General features: G+C 43.9%; 3 protein-coding genes across 3 annotated transcripts; 1 reads left to right on the forward strand and 2 right to left on the reverse strand.

The window, feature by feature from the left end:
* Positions 1 to 104: 104 nt before the first annotated feature.
* Positions 105 to 10,216, reverse strand: O0I10_008320 (uncharacterized protein; the record flags this gene model as incomplete). Its single annotated transcript, XM_058488324.1, has 25 exons — positions 105 to 319; positions 390 to 503; positions 566 to 1,163; positions 1,231 to 1,718; positions 1,773 to 2,290; positions 2,347 to 2,737; positions 2,801 to 3,128; positions 3,186 to 3,305; positions 3,366 to 3,458; positions 3,520 to 3,627; positions 3,681 to 3,797; positions 3,851 to 4,057; positions 4,119 to 4,350; positions 4,409 to 4,553; positions 4,614 to 5,336; positions 5,389 to 5,931; positions 5,996 to 6,640; positions 6,700 to 6,844; positions 6,902 to 7,114; positions 7,172 to 7,620; positions 7,682 to 8,717; positions 8,793 to 9,108; positions 9,169 to 9,905; positions 9,971 to 10,090; positions 10,163 to 10,216. 25 exons carry the CDS (start codon positions 10,214 to 10,216, stop codon positions 105 to 107), a joined length of 8,655 nt encoding a protein of 2,884 aa, XP_058341009.1.
* A 737-nt stretch (positions 10,217 to 10,953) lies between these two features.
* O0I10_008321 (hydroxyacylglutathione hydrolase) lies at positions 10,954 to 12,039 on the reverse strand (the record flags this gene model as incomplete). The annotated part of the gene is made up of 5 exons (XM_058488325.1): positions 10,954 to 11,317; positions 11,379 to 11,627; positions 11,716 to 11,794; positions 11,851 to 11,888; positions 11,951 to 12,039. 5 exons carry the CDS (start codon positions 12,037 to 12,039, stop codon positions 10,954 to 10,956), a joined length of 819 nt encoding a protein of 272 aa, XP_058341010.1.
* A 725-nt stretch (positions 12,040 to 12,764) lies between these two features.
* Positions 12,765 to 13,281, forward strand: O0I10_008322 (uncharacterized protein; the record flags this gene model as incomplete). Its single annotated transcript, XM_058488326.1, has 2 exons — positions 12,765 to 12,853; positions 12,942 to 13,281. The coding sequence occupies 2 exons, from the start codon at positions 12,765 to 12,767 to the stop codon at positions 13,279 to 13,281; spliced, it is 429 nt and encodes a 142-aa protein (XP_058341011.1).
* Positions 13,282 to 14,318: the final 1,037 nt, after the last annotated feature.

The raw sequence follows: 14,318 nt of genomic DNA on the forward strand, positions 1-14,318 counted from the left end.
CAAGATAGTTGGCATAAGACAATAGACTTTTTTTTATTAAATTGATCATAGAAAAACAAAGAAATGAGTGGAGGCATATAATAAACAAGTTGTGTAAATCATGTTCAATCGCTTTCGTCCATGCTCTCATCTTCATCTTCATCCATCGACGTATCGTGGTCGCTCTCAACATAATCTTCGTCTTCATCAGCGGATTCCTTTTCCTCCTCCTCTTTGGTGCTGTTGGGATGGAACCAATGTTGGAAACGTTTGGCATGTTGTAAACCGCTCATCTTGCAGTCGATACCAAACTTGCATACAGGTCGATTTTGCACAGCATCTATAAGAGAACAACGCATGAATAAAAGGCTGCTACCACTACTAATGTCAAAAAGCTATTTGATACATACTTGGAAGTTTTGAAAACATCTCCTGCACAAGGATAGTGGTGGCCATCTTGTTGACGCATGATTTGCACACTCTGCTGTCACGTGTCAAGGGTTCAACTGGTAACCAGTATTTCTCTACAACGTCCATCATCAATATACAATGATAAATGATTCAAACGGTGGCATGTGCTACTTACCATATTGGCGTGTGCGAATGTACTCGTCGAGCTTATCATCAAAGACGTCCTTGACCTTCTTGTTGGCATGCGATAACTGGAATCGTAGCAACCAGGCTTCGTACTCGGTGATGGTGTGATAGGTAAAGTCATCCTCAAGCTTGTGTTTGGAGAGCTCCTTGCATGTCGACGCCGTATGACTTTGGCACAATGTGCAGTATTCAGTATCACGCACAACAACAAGATAGCGCAGCTTGACACGTGCTTCATCATAGACGATGTACTCGCTGTGATTGAGTTGTGGTCGGTTCCAATAGTCCCTTGATGAATAATCGTACTTGATATTGGGTCCAACACTGATAGCTATGCCATTCTTGTCATACACGATATTGTCTGGATTAGGGCCATTGATGCCGAGACCCTTGACTGATTGGTAATCGCCCCTCTCGAATTCATACGTGTTGTGGTACGTCATAGCACATTCATTACCAAGGTTCACTTCGCACAACAAAAGGAGTGAATAACCGGGATGTTTCATTTCAAAGGCACCGCGGCTTGAATAGTTTACGGACTTGGCAAACGTGTCAGCAAAGTAGATACCATCGCCAAACATGGAGCCCTGAATAGTGTATTAAGCATGTTAATCATCAAGCATTACACATACACATAGGATCATCATCACTTACCGAATGTCCTCCCACAGTAGAGGATGGCTTGGTTCGTAGACCTTGTTTCAACAAACCCAAAAAGTTGTGCGTGTGCGATCCATGCCATAAAAGCTTGCAATTGCTCTTGTTGGATATCGAATCAAATCGCTCTGCTTCACCCGCACGGTCGATCGAGAACAAGTTGGCAATCTCGTATGTGGTGCGATCCGCTGTGGTGAGCATATACTTTTTCACCATCTTGTATTCAAGCGACGTATCATCGATCTCGTTCAGTCGACAATTGAGAGCACGATAACAATAATCAAGCGGATGGATTTCCGAGGCACGTCGCTTGGCGGCAAGAATGACGTTGGATGAGAACGTAAAGTAGCTGATAGTATTGAGACGAGCCATTTCTTTATCAATGGTTTGCTTGTTGCGAAGTGGCGTGATTCCCTTCTTCTCGTTGGTCGGTGGCAATAGGCGATAGTACTTGTTGCTTAATTGGACAAGCTGATGGGCAAGCTCTGAATAAAGAGTTAGTACCTTGCCAAACAATGGATCCATTTTTCGCTACTTACGCTTTCTCTCAGCATTCTTTTCCTTGGTCAAGACACTCGATCCAGCTTCCTGGTACTTTTGCATCACCGTACGAGCCTCTTCGATAATGCTGTAGGCGGTATCAATCGAGCTTTGTGGGATTTGTCCAGCAGGGATATCAAGGTCGATATTGCGATAGCCATCTTGTAATGCTTTAAAGTTGCAGAAAAGTCGCATGGTGCCATAGATCGATTGGGGCAGTTGAGAGGCCACAGCAGAATCCATAAACTTAAAGTCCTCAAGGATGGTCAACTTCTTCTTTTGCTTGGCACGGATCAATTCAAAACGTCCCGGCTTGGCCACAAAGGACTCAGGCTTATGGTCTTCCCATACATTGCCTGACTTGGAGCGGAAAATGGATCTGAACTCGGCAACGGCTTCATCCTTGGTAAGGAAGGGTGTCTTTTGGTGCATGCCTTCTTCTCCAAATGATCCCCAACGTGTCCATAAAACATAAACATCCAGCACAGTGTTGTAAATGATGGATAGCTTGTAGAACCTGATGGTAAAATGTCAGCTTTTGTCATTGTACTAACGATCCTTCTTCGTACTTACATGTTGCAACCATAGTAACTAGCACCGATATCCACCTTTTGAAGCATAATGTCATAGGGTTCCTTGTTATCATCCAAAAGCAATCGGCCCACCTTTTCGAGCTTGGAATAGGAGTCGATCTCATGCACCGAATCATAATCAATGTCTTCTTTGGCCGAGTTCTTTTTACGAGTAGCACGTTGTTCAGCCTCCTTATCCAGGATAGCACGTTCAGCATCTGCATCTTCTTCCACCGATTGTAATGCAATGAAGGGTTGGTCAATATCCATAGCATCAGCACCATCATCCTCTATCATTCGGCGCTGCTTTGGCTTGGGAACTTCAAGGTCGACCAAGATGTGGTAAAGTTCTTTTCGCTTGCGTGCCTTGGCATAGTCCATTGCAGTCATTCCTAAGGGGTGAAAAAAGGTATCAGTAAATGGTTACAAATCATCCGTATAAGCATTAAACTTACCATGAGTATCCTTCTTTGTTGCAAGAGCAATCCAGTCATTTTGATCAGGGATAGCAGAATCAATAAACTTGAGGACCTCGATATTTTCAGGCGAGTAAGGGCTTGCAGCAATAAATGTGACCACCGTTTGGCCTTGAGAATTAGTGGCCGTCCACTTGATCGGATACTTCGACAAGCGGCAAATCGTCTGCAAAATGACAAGATGATTTTGTGCAACAGCGTGGAAGATAGCGTTCACTGGTTCAGCGTCAAAAAGATCAACAGCAGATGCTGTAGGGTTTTGCCAGCAGCTGACAACATTTGGATTGGCACCCAATTCCATCAAACGCTGGATAAAAAGTGTAAATTAACGTCCTCGTCTTCTTTGGTAACAAAGAAACCTTACCTCGACTTTGATAGCATCATGTTTTCGGATTGCATGTTCCAATGGCGTCATTCCAGTGATTGGATCGATATCATTCACCTCGGGTTTCGAATGCTTGAGTATCTTTGTGCAAATCGTTCCCTATCAACAAGTTGTTAGCTGTCATCCATGATCCATCATCATCCTGCTAAGCACACATACCTGGCTCTTATTACCAAAGAAAAAGTGGTAAAAGATGCTTCTGGGCGAGTGGTCGTCTGTGAGGTTGACGTTCACATTGTGACGAATCATGAGCTATGCAAAATCACAATAAGCATATATGGATTATCCTGGATCTTTCCCAATTATAACTTACATCAAGTTCCTCATCATTTCCGTAGCGATGCATGAAACAAGATTTGCCCTTGAAAGGCTTGACATTCGGGCTCACTACATTTGCATTTGCACCTCTCTCGATCATAAGCTGCATATTTGCCATTAGTATACAATCGAGTATACGCACTTTGATTTCCTTACCTTGAAGAGTGAACCAGTGGCAATGAACACAGGGGCAATGGTGGTTGTCTTTTTGGTAGCAGCGTTCAAAATATAGGTCGATGGTGTATCTGGATTTGCGCCAGCATCCAACAAGAGCTAAAGGAACATGTCAATAAATAAAATTCATACGTTCATATTTAAAAGCTTACCTTGAGCATGCCTTCATTCTTGTCAATACAAGCTTTCATGATGGCATTGGATCGACCATATTGACTATCTTGATCGGTGGGTGCACCGGCATTGAGCAAGAGGTGAAGCATGGCTGCATTGCTTTGGCTAGTGGCTGTCCATACGATCGATTTGTGTTGTTGTGTGCTAGTTCCAAGCGTAACATTGGCACCGGCATGCAATAATGTCTATTGAATAGGGTTGTGTAAGTAAGTATACTCCCATTCACTCGCTGATCATTGTAAGTACCTGCACACATTCCACGCTATCGGATGATACGGCATACCACAGCTCTGAAAGGCCATCGTTATCCACCGAATTGATTGTAACATTGAGCTGCAACAGATGTTTGAGCAACGCAGTTTGTCCATTCTTGGCAGCGTAATGAGCTGGTGTGCGTCCATGTGAATCAGGGCCCAAGGTAATATTCAGCTGGGAGATTCGAGTGAGGAAATCAGGCAAATACTCGTTCCAAATTTCCCTATGCATCATTCAATTAGAGTGTGTGTTCAATACCCAACATCACATATCATACTTACTCGTTAAAGGGAGTGAAATCAGCGATAATATGCCACATGTTTTGTCCATCTTGAATAGTACCAGAGAGCGAAGCTACTTCAGCTGTGCTCATCAAAATGTCCGCCACATGGAATTTGCCGGTTCTAAGAGCATCACGCAAGGATTCTATAAAGAAGGATGATAAGTCATCTTTGTCACTGATGGAAGAAGGTTGTTATAACATACCAAGTGTATTTGGATTTTGCTCCAGGATGACATACGCCATGTTCATAAAGTCTTGAGAAAGGCTGTACTTTAGAGTGGAAACGGGCTTTGCACCAGGGATGGTCATATCATTGCCAACAGTAGCACCTTGATTGCATAGCATCACCGAGTAATCCACATGCTTGTATCGAAGAGCGAGTTGTAGTGGTGTGTTGCTGTCCAAATCCTTGGCATTCAAATCGGCACCATGTTGAAGCATGATGGATGTGCTTGAAAAGGCGCCCACCATGGCTGCATAATGCAAAGCAGTGCGTCCAAACTCATCGCAAATATCAAGCTGTGCACTGCTGCCGCGATAATTGCACAAGAATCGGATAATGTCGATTGGATCGGCCTTGGTAGGTACAGCCACATCAAGCTCCCATTGCATGAGAGCATACTTTTGCAAGGCCTCAAGCTCCTCTGATGATGATGGCGCAATGTTTTCCTTGTCGTTGCTGTTTTCCTCGTTTGCTCTCTTCTTCTCCTCATGATACTTGATGACGGCTTGTCGAATCCATGCATTGGTACCTGCAGCATTAGGGTGGCCATAGGTGGTGACGAGACGCTCCGATTCTCTTTCCACTTGAGCTTGTGCGTTGCGTTCCTTGAGAAGCTCCTTTGTCTTTTTAGCCACTGGTTCCAAGAATTGCATATGCGGGATGACATCCATATTCGTAAAGGCAATGTGTAGAGCCGTGCGACCTAACACCCAATGTATAAGTCATTTTATCCACACGATGATGTATACACTTACCAAGAATATCAGTTGCATTGATATCAGCTCCAGCATCAAGCAAGACGCGTTCAATACGAAGGGAGGCATTGGTCATAGTCTTGGTTTGCTGCACAGCCAAGTGAAGAGCCGTACGTTGTTGCTTGTTGACGGCATGGATATCAGCACCATTTTCCAACAATAGCTTCACCAATGGATACTTTTCTGCCAACACAGCCTTGTGTAATGGTGTCATGTTGTCCTTGTCCTTCCAATTCACATCCGCACCCGAGTCAAGCAAGATCTTTGCAACATTGATAAAGCCACAGGCAACCGCTTGAGACAAGGGTGACTCATGAATGTTGTCAGCCACCTTGTTGGGATCCGCATTGCACTTGAGAAGAATAGAGACGGCGTATTCATTGTTTGCTTTGGCTGCAACGGTAAGTGCATTGTTGCCCTGACGATCAAATCCATTGGTATCAAAGGGAGCTGCGGCATAAGCGGTGGCCATAGATTGGAAGTATAAATCGGCAATGGCACGGTTGTTTTGCTTGCTAGCGATAATCGAAGATGTTTCATGCACTATAAAGAATCGATCATCAGTCATCTCCCTCCTATTTAAAGGATCCATCGCACTACTACTTACTGTTGTTCATGGTGCTGTGGCAAATGGGATGCTTTGTATGCACGAGAATCGTATCCACAAGCGATGGAATACCCAATCGAAGTGCCTTCATAAAGATTGTATCTGCATGATCATCTGGATATTGCATATTGGGGTTGGCACCGGCTGAGACCAAATGGGTGACAGAGGAAACATCAATGTTGGCATCATGGCGCTTATTCTCCAAAGCATCGATTGCATACATCAGAGCGTTGCGATTGGTGGTTTCACAGCAAGCGTCAATGTTGCTAAAGTTGGACAACGTGATTGCGTTACACATATCTTGAAGGATGTGCTTATCGAGCAGCTCAGCAGCTTTCATCAAAGGAGAGAACCCATCCTTGTTCCCAACACATGGATTGGCACCAAAGTGGAGATACTGCTTGACAGCATTGGGAAGCAACATCTTAAAGTCAGGCTTGATAATGTTGAAAAGCTTCTCGGCATGCTCAATATAGTGCAATTCGCTGGATGGAAGGTATTCATTCGAGCGGAAAGTCTTGATAAAGTAGCCACGCAGCATAGCAGTTCCAGTGGCAGCATTGCCATCACCTTCGACGATTTGGTTGGGGTCACAGCCATGTCGCATCAAAAAGTTCAACAAGTTCGAATCTTGAGTCAAGGATGCTATCATAACCCAATGTCGTCAATACTTTGCTGTGCACACAATGATATGCTTAACTTACCAAAATGAAGAGCACTCCATCCTGTTTTCTCAGGGTATTCGGACTTTGGACGATTTGGATTCTTTTTGAAGAAATCCTTTGGAAGCTGTACGGAGGCTTTCATGTTGGGTCGATGGCGTTGGATTATTTCTTCAGCAGCAGCCATCTACAAGTCATATGTGAGTTTTGACAACATTCATGCATAATCCATCTCCCCACTTACGAAATGATCGAAGCGGAATTCAAAAACGGCGTCTTCACGGATCATGGATGTATCGTCGTTGGAAGCAGTAGCCTTGGAGTAATTGGACGAAGCTGTATGGTAAATTCTCTTGATACGAGCCTTTTCTTCCTTGACACGTGCACGCTGTTGGTCGATAGCATGCATGACACCATAGATCATAGCAGGGTATCCCTCGTCGTTTGTAGCATCAATCTATACGAAAATAAAAATGTCAATATCCAAAATGATATAAAGATCTCGCTTGTTTACCTGGACCTCCTTTGCTCCATCGTTATCAATTGCTTCCAAAATATTCTCGATAGTCTTGGCACGGCGTTTATTTGCGGTAATGTCCATAGGGCGTCGTGCAGGCAAGGTGTCAAGTTCAGCAGCCAATCTCAAAAGATGATGGAAAAAGGTGTTGCCGTTACAATCCTTGATATCCCAATAGTTGGCACCATTGCGTACAAGCTCTTCCATGATATATGTGTTGCCATGTCGCATAGCCGTTGCCAAAGGCGTCTCTCCATTCTGGTTGAGTGACTCAAGATCGGCACCTGCAGTAATGGCCATAGTTGCAAGGAATCGCTGACACTCAATACCATCCTGATGGTCCAAAGTGAGAGGCTTTGCATAAGTATCATCCTCAAGCACCCATCCTGAAGGATATTGCTGAATAAAATAGGCAGATTGGGCCAAGGAATGCAATACAGTATCACCTAGGATGATGGATGTTAATCATGATGTACATATTGTAAATGACACCACTATGATGCTTACCTTCAATGGTCTTCAAATTGGGGTTGGCACGTTTAGAAATCAAAAGACGTGCTTTGAGCTTGATTTGTTCGATATCCAGTTTTTGAGTGATGGATTCAACAGCACAGCAGTGCAAAAGTGTCTTGCCATCTTGATCCTTAAAGTTGACGTCGATAGAATAAGCCGTGAGCAAGTGTTCCACAATAGCAACGTGACCCTTGAGGTTGGCAACTGAGCATGGAGTTGTACGCCAAACATTGCTTGCTGCTGGATCAGCACCACCACCCTCGATCAAAAGACGTAGTAGCTTGAGATAACCAAAGCCAGCTGCATAATGGGCTGGACGATTCTCCGATGTGTCACCCGTATTCGCATCCACACCCACATTGCACACGAGATATTTGGCGACATCGTAATGACCATTGATGCTTGCCACATGTAATGGAGTACGTCCAAACTTGTCAGCAAATTCAGGATCCGCCTTGCCATATTCAATCAATACTTTGACACATTCCAAATGACCCCGTTGTGCTGCAAATCCAAGAGGCGTGGTACGCAACGAGCTCTCCATAGCATCCACAGTAGCACCAGCATCAATCAATGCACGGCATGTGTCTGGATGACCGAAATAAGCAGCATAGTGGAGTGCACGCCATTTTTGACGAATCATGGTTTGATCGGCAAACTCGGTGGCAGGATATTCACCCTTGCTCATGCACGTGATCAAAGGTCGAATGTTGTGATGTCTTCCAAATCGAGCAGCTTGAATCAAAGGCGTAATACGAAACTTGTCAGCTGTAATAACCGAAAACTCCTTGTCGATCAAATACTGAAGGCAATCGGGTGTTTGGCTGGCTGCTGCAAAGTGAGCAATAGTTCGGCCGTATTCATCCAATTCGGCAGTCTCAGCTGGTGTCAATTGTTCAAAGAGCTCCTTGAGGAACTTGTTCGAGGGATGAATGGCTGCACATTGAACAGGTGTGATATTGGCGGCTTCATATGCTTTCTTCAAGATCTGATTGCGGCGATAAGATTCAAGCTCCTTGTCCTCCTTGAACTAGATTACACAAACATCCATGAGTGAGTGAGTGATGATCCAATTACAACAACAACGTGATAAAATAATACTTACATTCAAAACATTGACATGAAGGTGATTCAAACCAGTACGATAACGAGGATCTTCGATAAGCTTTCCTGCAACCTCCCAATTACCAGATGCAACGGTAAAGTAAAAGCCCTTTCCTTCCCAAAAGGCAGCATAGCCGAATTGAGTGATGAACTTGCTGACGCTGGCAGGAGTGTCTGGGTTCTGAGCACCAGCAAGAAGAGCAATGTTGTTCATGGATTCATTGAGACGGTTGATATCAAGCTCCAAAATACTTCTTTGCATATAGCGGAAGAAAGCTGAATCGCCTTGACGATTTCCACGAGATTCATTCACTTTGCTATTTGAAACAATGGAATCAGATCATTGTATGATCTCTGTGTAACCACCCAATATATACCTGACAGCATGACCAAAAGTGTATCGACTCACATAACCAGTAGTACTTCCATAAGCCATGTACTTGGATGGCACCTCGACACGCTTGTTTTCCTCATCCTTGACCAATAAATCAATCATATCCGTTCTTCCCTTGACAAGTGCTTCATTCAACACGAGATCACTCCAATGTTGACAATCCTCCTTGCTCCAGTGAGGCACCTTGGTGAGGTCTTCCAACAACGCCTTCATTTGTCTCACACTGCCATGTCGAACAACTTGACGATACACCTGAGTCTTGCATCGTAAGCAACAGTTGGATTCATCCATATCGATAACGTCCTTGTCATCCCAGTTGGCACGTTCGTTTATGCGTTGCTCACGCGCTTCAGCAGCTTGGGCCTTGCGTGCTGCAATACCACGTAACTTCTTGGGTGCATTGGGTGCTGATGCTTTGGTCGATCGGCCACGCTTCTTGGCAGTACCTCGTTCTTGTCGAACATCCATTGAGGAATCGCTGTCGTCGTCGTCGTCGGCATCAGGAGCAGCTGCTGCAGTGGGTTGAAATCGTAGCATGGCACGCGTCTTTGAAGTGCGTGATGGACGAGAGCTGGTGGTGCCATTGATGTCATAGCCTGATGTTGTTTGAACACGGTCGTGAAAGGCTTGCAAAGCTTGATCCGATAAGAGGGATTCGGAGGATGCTTCCCATACAGGCGCTTTTGATCCAGCACGTTGGACAAGGTAGTATGTATTACCCTGATAATAATGAAAGGATCAACAAAGAGAACAAAATAAACCACTGGCTCATGCACAACGTTTACCTTGACTTTCTTAAAATCACGAATGGTTTCAATAGCAGCACGAGCTATTTCTTCAGTACTTTTACGAGTCTTGTTCGTCTTGGTCACTTTACTGCTACGTGTCGAGCTTCGGGTCGCTTGCTATTATTGATAATAATAAAGGTTAAGTTGACATGCGCCTTTTGCTGTGTGGTGTGATCCATGATCACTTACGAGCTTGTCGGTAGTAGTAGTAGCTGATTTGGGAATACCACGAGTACGAGCCATGATACAATACACACAAGTAACAAAAGAGAGAAAAAGGCAGTGGGGAATAAGAAAAGTAAGCAAACTGGATCAGTCCTTTTATATACCAAGGTTGAGAGATGAGGCGCACCGCCACAATAATCTATTTGATTGATCGTGGTACAAGGTTACTGATGTTGCCATGGCAACCCTATACTCCCGCTTTCCATTTTTGGTACACCAAGCGGCGGACATATGCAGTCAAAATTAAACACCCCCCTCTATCATTGCTAAGCTCGAGTTAGTGTCCCATGAATCATGTCATATTCTCAAGGTTTGAATTAAGAACGTTGTACGTTGGTTGACTGCGGATTGTGGCAATAAACATTACATTACATACATTTCTCAATAGTTGCTGCGTATGCAAAAAGTACATAGGTTTGTGATAGCAGCTACGTTATTGTTACTACTGCCACGATCACTCGTATCATGCATTAATCTTGATACAAGAGCATGCAATTGCTTCATCTCTAAGGACAGAACAGATGTTTTGCAACATCTCTATATTTACATATCCAAGGATTGCTACCATGAAAAGCTATAACTACATCCTCGAGCAACCCGTCGTTTGGCATTATGGTAAAGAAATCCCCGCTTCATTATAGTGCCCATCCCTCTCATACCATAAAGTGCTCCCAATTACCTCTTGGATATGCAACCATTCCCAACACAAACCAATCGAATGATGTTTGGATACGACGATTGTATATTTAAAATTCTTATTTAAAGTTATCCTTCATCTGTCTAACAATACCAAGAACCTCTTCTGCAGATGCAGTCTTGCCGGCACCGAGGACACGTTCTTGAACACTGGGTTCTTGTACACGCATGAAAGGATTGGTGAGTTTTTCATTGCGGATGGTGGATGGGGTTGTACAACCCACATGTTGTGCCCATTGTTTCTTTTGACGAATAGCTTCATTGTCGGGCTCGATATGTTCAGCAAACTTGAGATTGGCCATCGTGTATTCATGCCCAAAGTACATGTTTGTATCATCAGGAAGTTCAGCAACAGTGCTAAGGGAATTCCACATGTCGGATGCTGTGCCTTCAAAGAATCGACCGCAACCAGAAGAAAAAACACTTTTGCATCCCTTGTTAGAAACCTTGTACTCGCTTACTCCGTCCCATCCTTTCTGCTTACCAATCACCAGTGAACACAGCACGTTGACCATTGTCATCCACATAATAACAAACATGATCCATCGTATGACAAGGCGTCTTGAGTGGAAGCACTTGTAAATCACCCACGGCAATAGGCTCCTTGTTGCGTACAATATGATTGGCTCCTTCCACATTCTCTGAACCTCCATAGCATGTCAAGTCAGGCTTCTCCTTGAGTAACTTTTTGTTGCCACCAGCATGATCCCAATGATGATGCGTCGTAAGGATGCTTTTGTAGATATGAGAATGAGATCATCATGACATCACATAATACCACCACTCCAATCCATCATCATCCATACCACTACTGTACTTACGCAGTGAGCTTGTATTGGGGATACGATTCCTTCAACGCTGCTAACACTTTGCTAGGCTCCACAGGATCGACCACAGCAGCTATCGTATTTCGAAATGAGTGTCTTGTCAAGCATGCCAGGAGGTGTGAATCTCACCTTGTTGGGTCTTTTCGTCAAGCAAAAGGTAAGAGTAGCTACATGACAATAGTGACGAGTGAGAATCAGACGCCATTAGTAAGCGAATGAATAAACTTACTTGTCTTGAAGACAAGGGACAGGTTTAACGATCATTTTTCTTGGAGTGCAAGTGGAAAAGGCGCGTCGTGCAGGAAAGAGACGGAGCATGGGTTGAGTGTTGTGGAGTGTGTGAAATCCTAGCGTGTTTTTTGCTTTATCTTCCAATTAGGTTACACCAGATGCTTTCGAACCTCGGCGCGGTAATGCATGATTCCCGAAAGGCTGGTTGTTTGGCTGCTTCAAATGTAAAGAAGGCTATTCTGTTTCCCCGGTTGTATCATTCTTTTTCCCCAAGCAAATGATGACATTGGTTTAACAACAACGATCTATGCTATCTTTCGTGCTGGACCTGTATAGAACTTTTGCGGTGACAAGCATTGCAAGAAGAGACAATCATATTACACCAAAGGTGACAATAAAAGCTCCATCCATTTCACCAACTTGTATCATAAGGATGTTAAAGCTGCCTACAATACAACCATTAGGCGCGACCTATGTACCCTATATAAATGCTTATATGGACAATGACTTATCATCCCAAATGCAGCATTAACCCTCTTTTTGGTCATCAGCACAAATGGCGTAGAGTAGGTTATAAAAATCATTTGCAAGAAGCAAGTATGAATGAATGGTCCTTGTTTTATGATTTCATTATGCCATCAATCATGTTTTTATTCATGTATCAACAACAAAGACAAGACACTGCAGCTGTCAATGTGATGTAGCGGGAATGTAGTACAACATGGTGTTGCGTAATGGAGGAAATTATATTTGATGCGCCGGCTCACAGCCCTGCCCTGACTACTTTTCTCCCTCTCTTGATCAACAACACAATGGCACTTGCTCAAGGATTCAAACGCTTTCGAACAGAAGAACCTTTCATATATCCAAAGGAGAAGAAAACAAAAGTCGAAATGGAACCGTAAGAGTGCAAAAGGGAAAGGGAGAGAGACTGCTCTCGATCGCACTGGCAACTGTGATCTAACAACATGCTGCATTGGGCAATGTAGACCTTCCAGTGCAGACATTACCCACCTGCCAAGCCCAACGCCTTCAGTAAATACGCCTTTATCATCATCGTCATCGGCACCTTCATCCACAACAATCGACACACCTGTGTTACAGTCCTTTACGATATCCACAAAGACAAATGTTGAATACGACCACATCAATCAACTGCTGCATACCGTGCATGTGAACCGATACGGCGATCCAGAGTTGAACGAAGGCTGGTGGCAGCAATCTACAGATATCGAGATGGATTACATGGATGTGGATCCTGTAAACGCATACCAAGATATCAATGCTACTCTACGTCAAGCTTTTTTACAACGTCATCACCATCCTTGATATGATACCAACAACAACAATCATCGACTACCCTATATCACCCTTCCATCATCATTGCTTTATCATCATTTGTACAAACCCTTTGCATGTCTTGACTTTTTTCCTTTTTCCCCGTGTATAATACATTTGATCTTGCTGCAGCATAATATGAATGTGCCGCCTCATTATGAGGACAATGAAAATGACATCAATCAATTTGAGAACAAAGAACACTTCATTATTCTAAGAGTCATTTCCTCTTTTGTCTACCAAGTAAATAATAGTCATTATGCACAAATTGGCCTTGGGTGAATGAATAAGAGAGAGTGAGCCATCGAGGAACTCAAGAGTCGTCACTGGATTTGGCTCGATTGTGACAACATGCGGTACGCTCATTCTAGTAGGGTGTCTTGCTGGTGAGGGGAATCCCGCCTGTCTGCCCTAATAGCTAGATACGGATATCATCCCACCTTGGTTTTGTGAAATAAAAAGCTCCACCCTTCTCATCATTACGGGTATGTTGGTCAAACTGACGCTACACCGTAAAACACATTTACTTTTGCTGTTTCTCGCTAACTCTTTATTATCATTCAACACGTCTTTAAACAATCTAGAATTGCCGGGCCAACCACACTATTGTTGCCCTTGGTCAAGTACGGGGAAAGGATGGCTGCTAAATGTTCGGCGTGATTGTTGAGCTCTTCGTTTGTGATGATTTTATCGTCTTCACGTGGCCCTCCTTCTTGACATCCTTGGCAATACCCTACACAACATTTCGTTTCAAGGTGGCATCCTGTTCGTTGCGTAGTACTTGTATAGCCATTTCGGCCAGGATTGAAGACGCCACCTTCCCATCATTCATCATCCCTTGTCCATGTAGTCGATATGTGAATATGGTGAAGGGCCAGCAAAATGGTTCATTCAAAAAACACTTACGTGATGGTTCATAGGTGCTCAAAGCATCAAATTTGGTGCGGATTTGCTTTGTAGACTGCGAATGTGCAAAGCTGAATCAGGTGGCAACTTCTACTGGAGCCTGCATGGGGATGAAAGAACGG

The sequence above is a fragment of the Lichtheimia ornata genome (assembly GCF_029851405.1).
Source record: "Lichtheimia ornata isolate CBS 291.66 chromosome Unknown scaffold00043, whole genome shotgun sequence".
In the NCBI taxonomy this organism is placed as follows: domain Eukaryota; kingdom Fungi; phylum Mucoromycota; class Mucoromycetes; order Mucorales; family Lichtheimiaceae; genus Lichtheimia; species Lichtheimia ornata.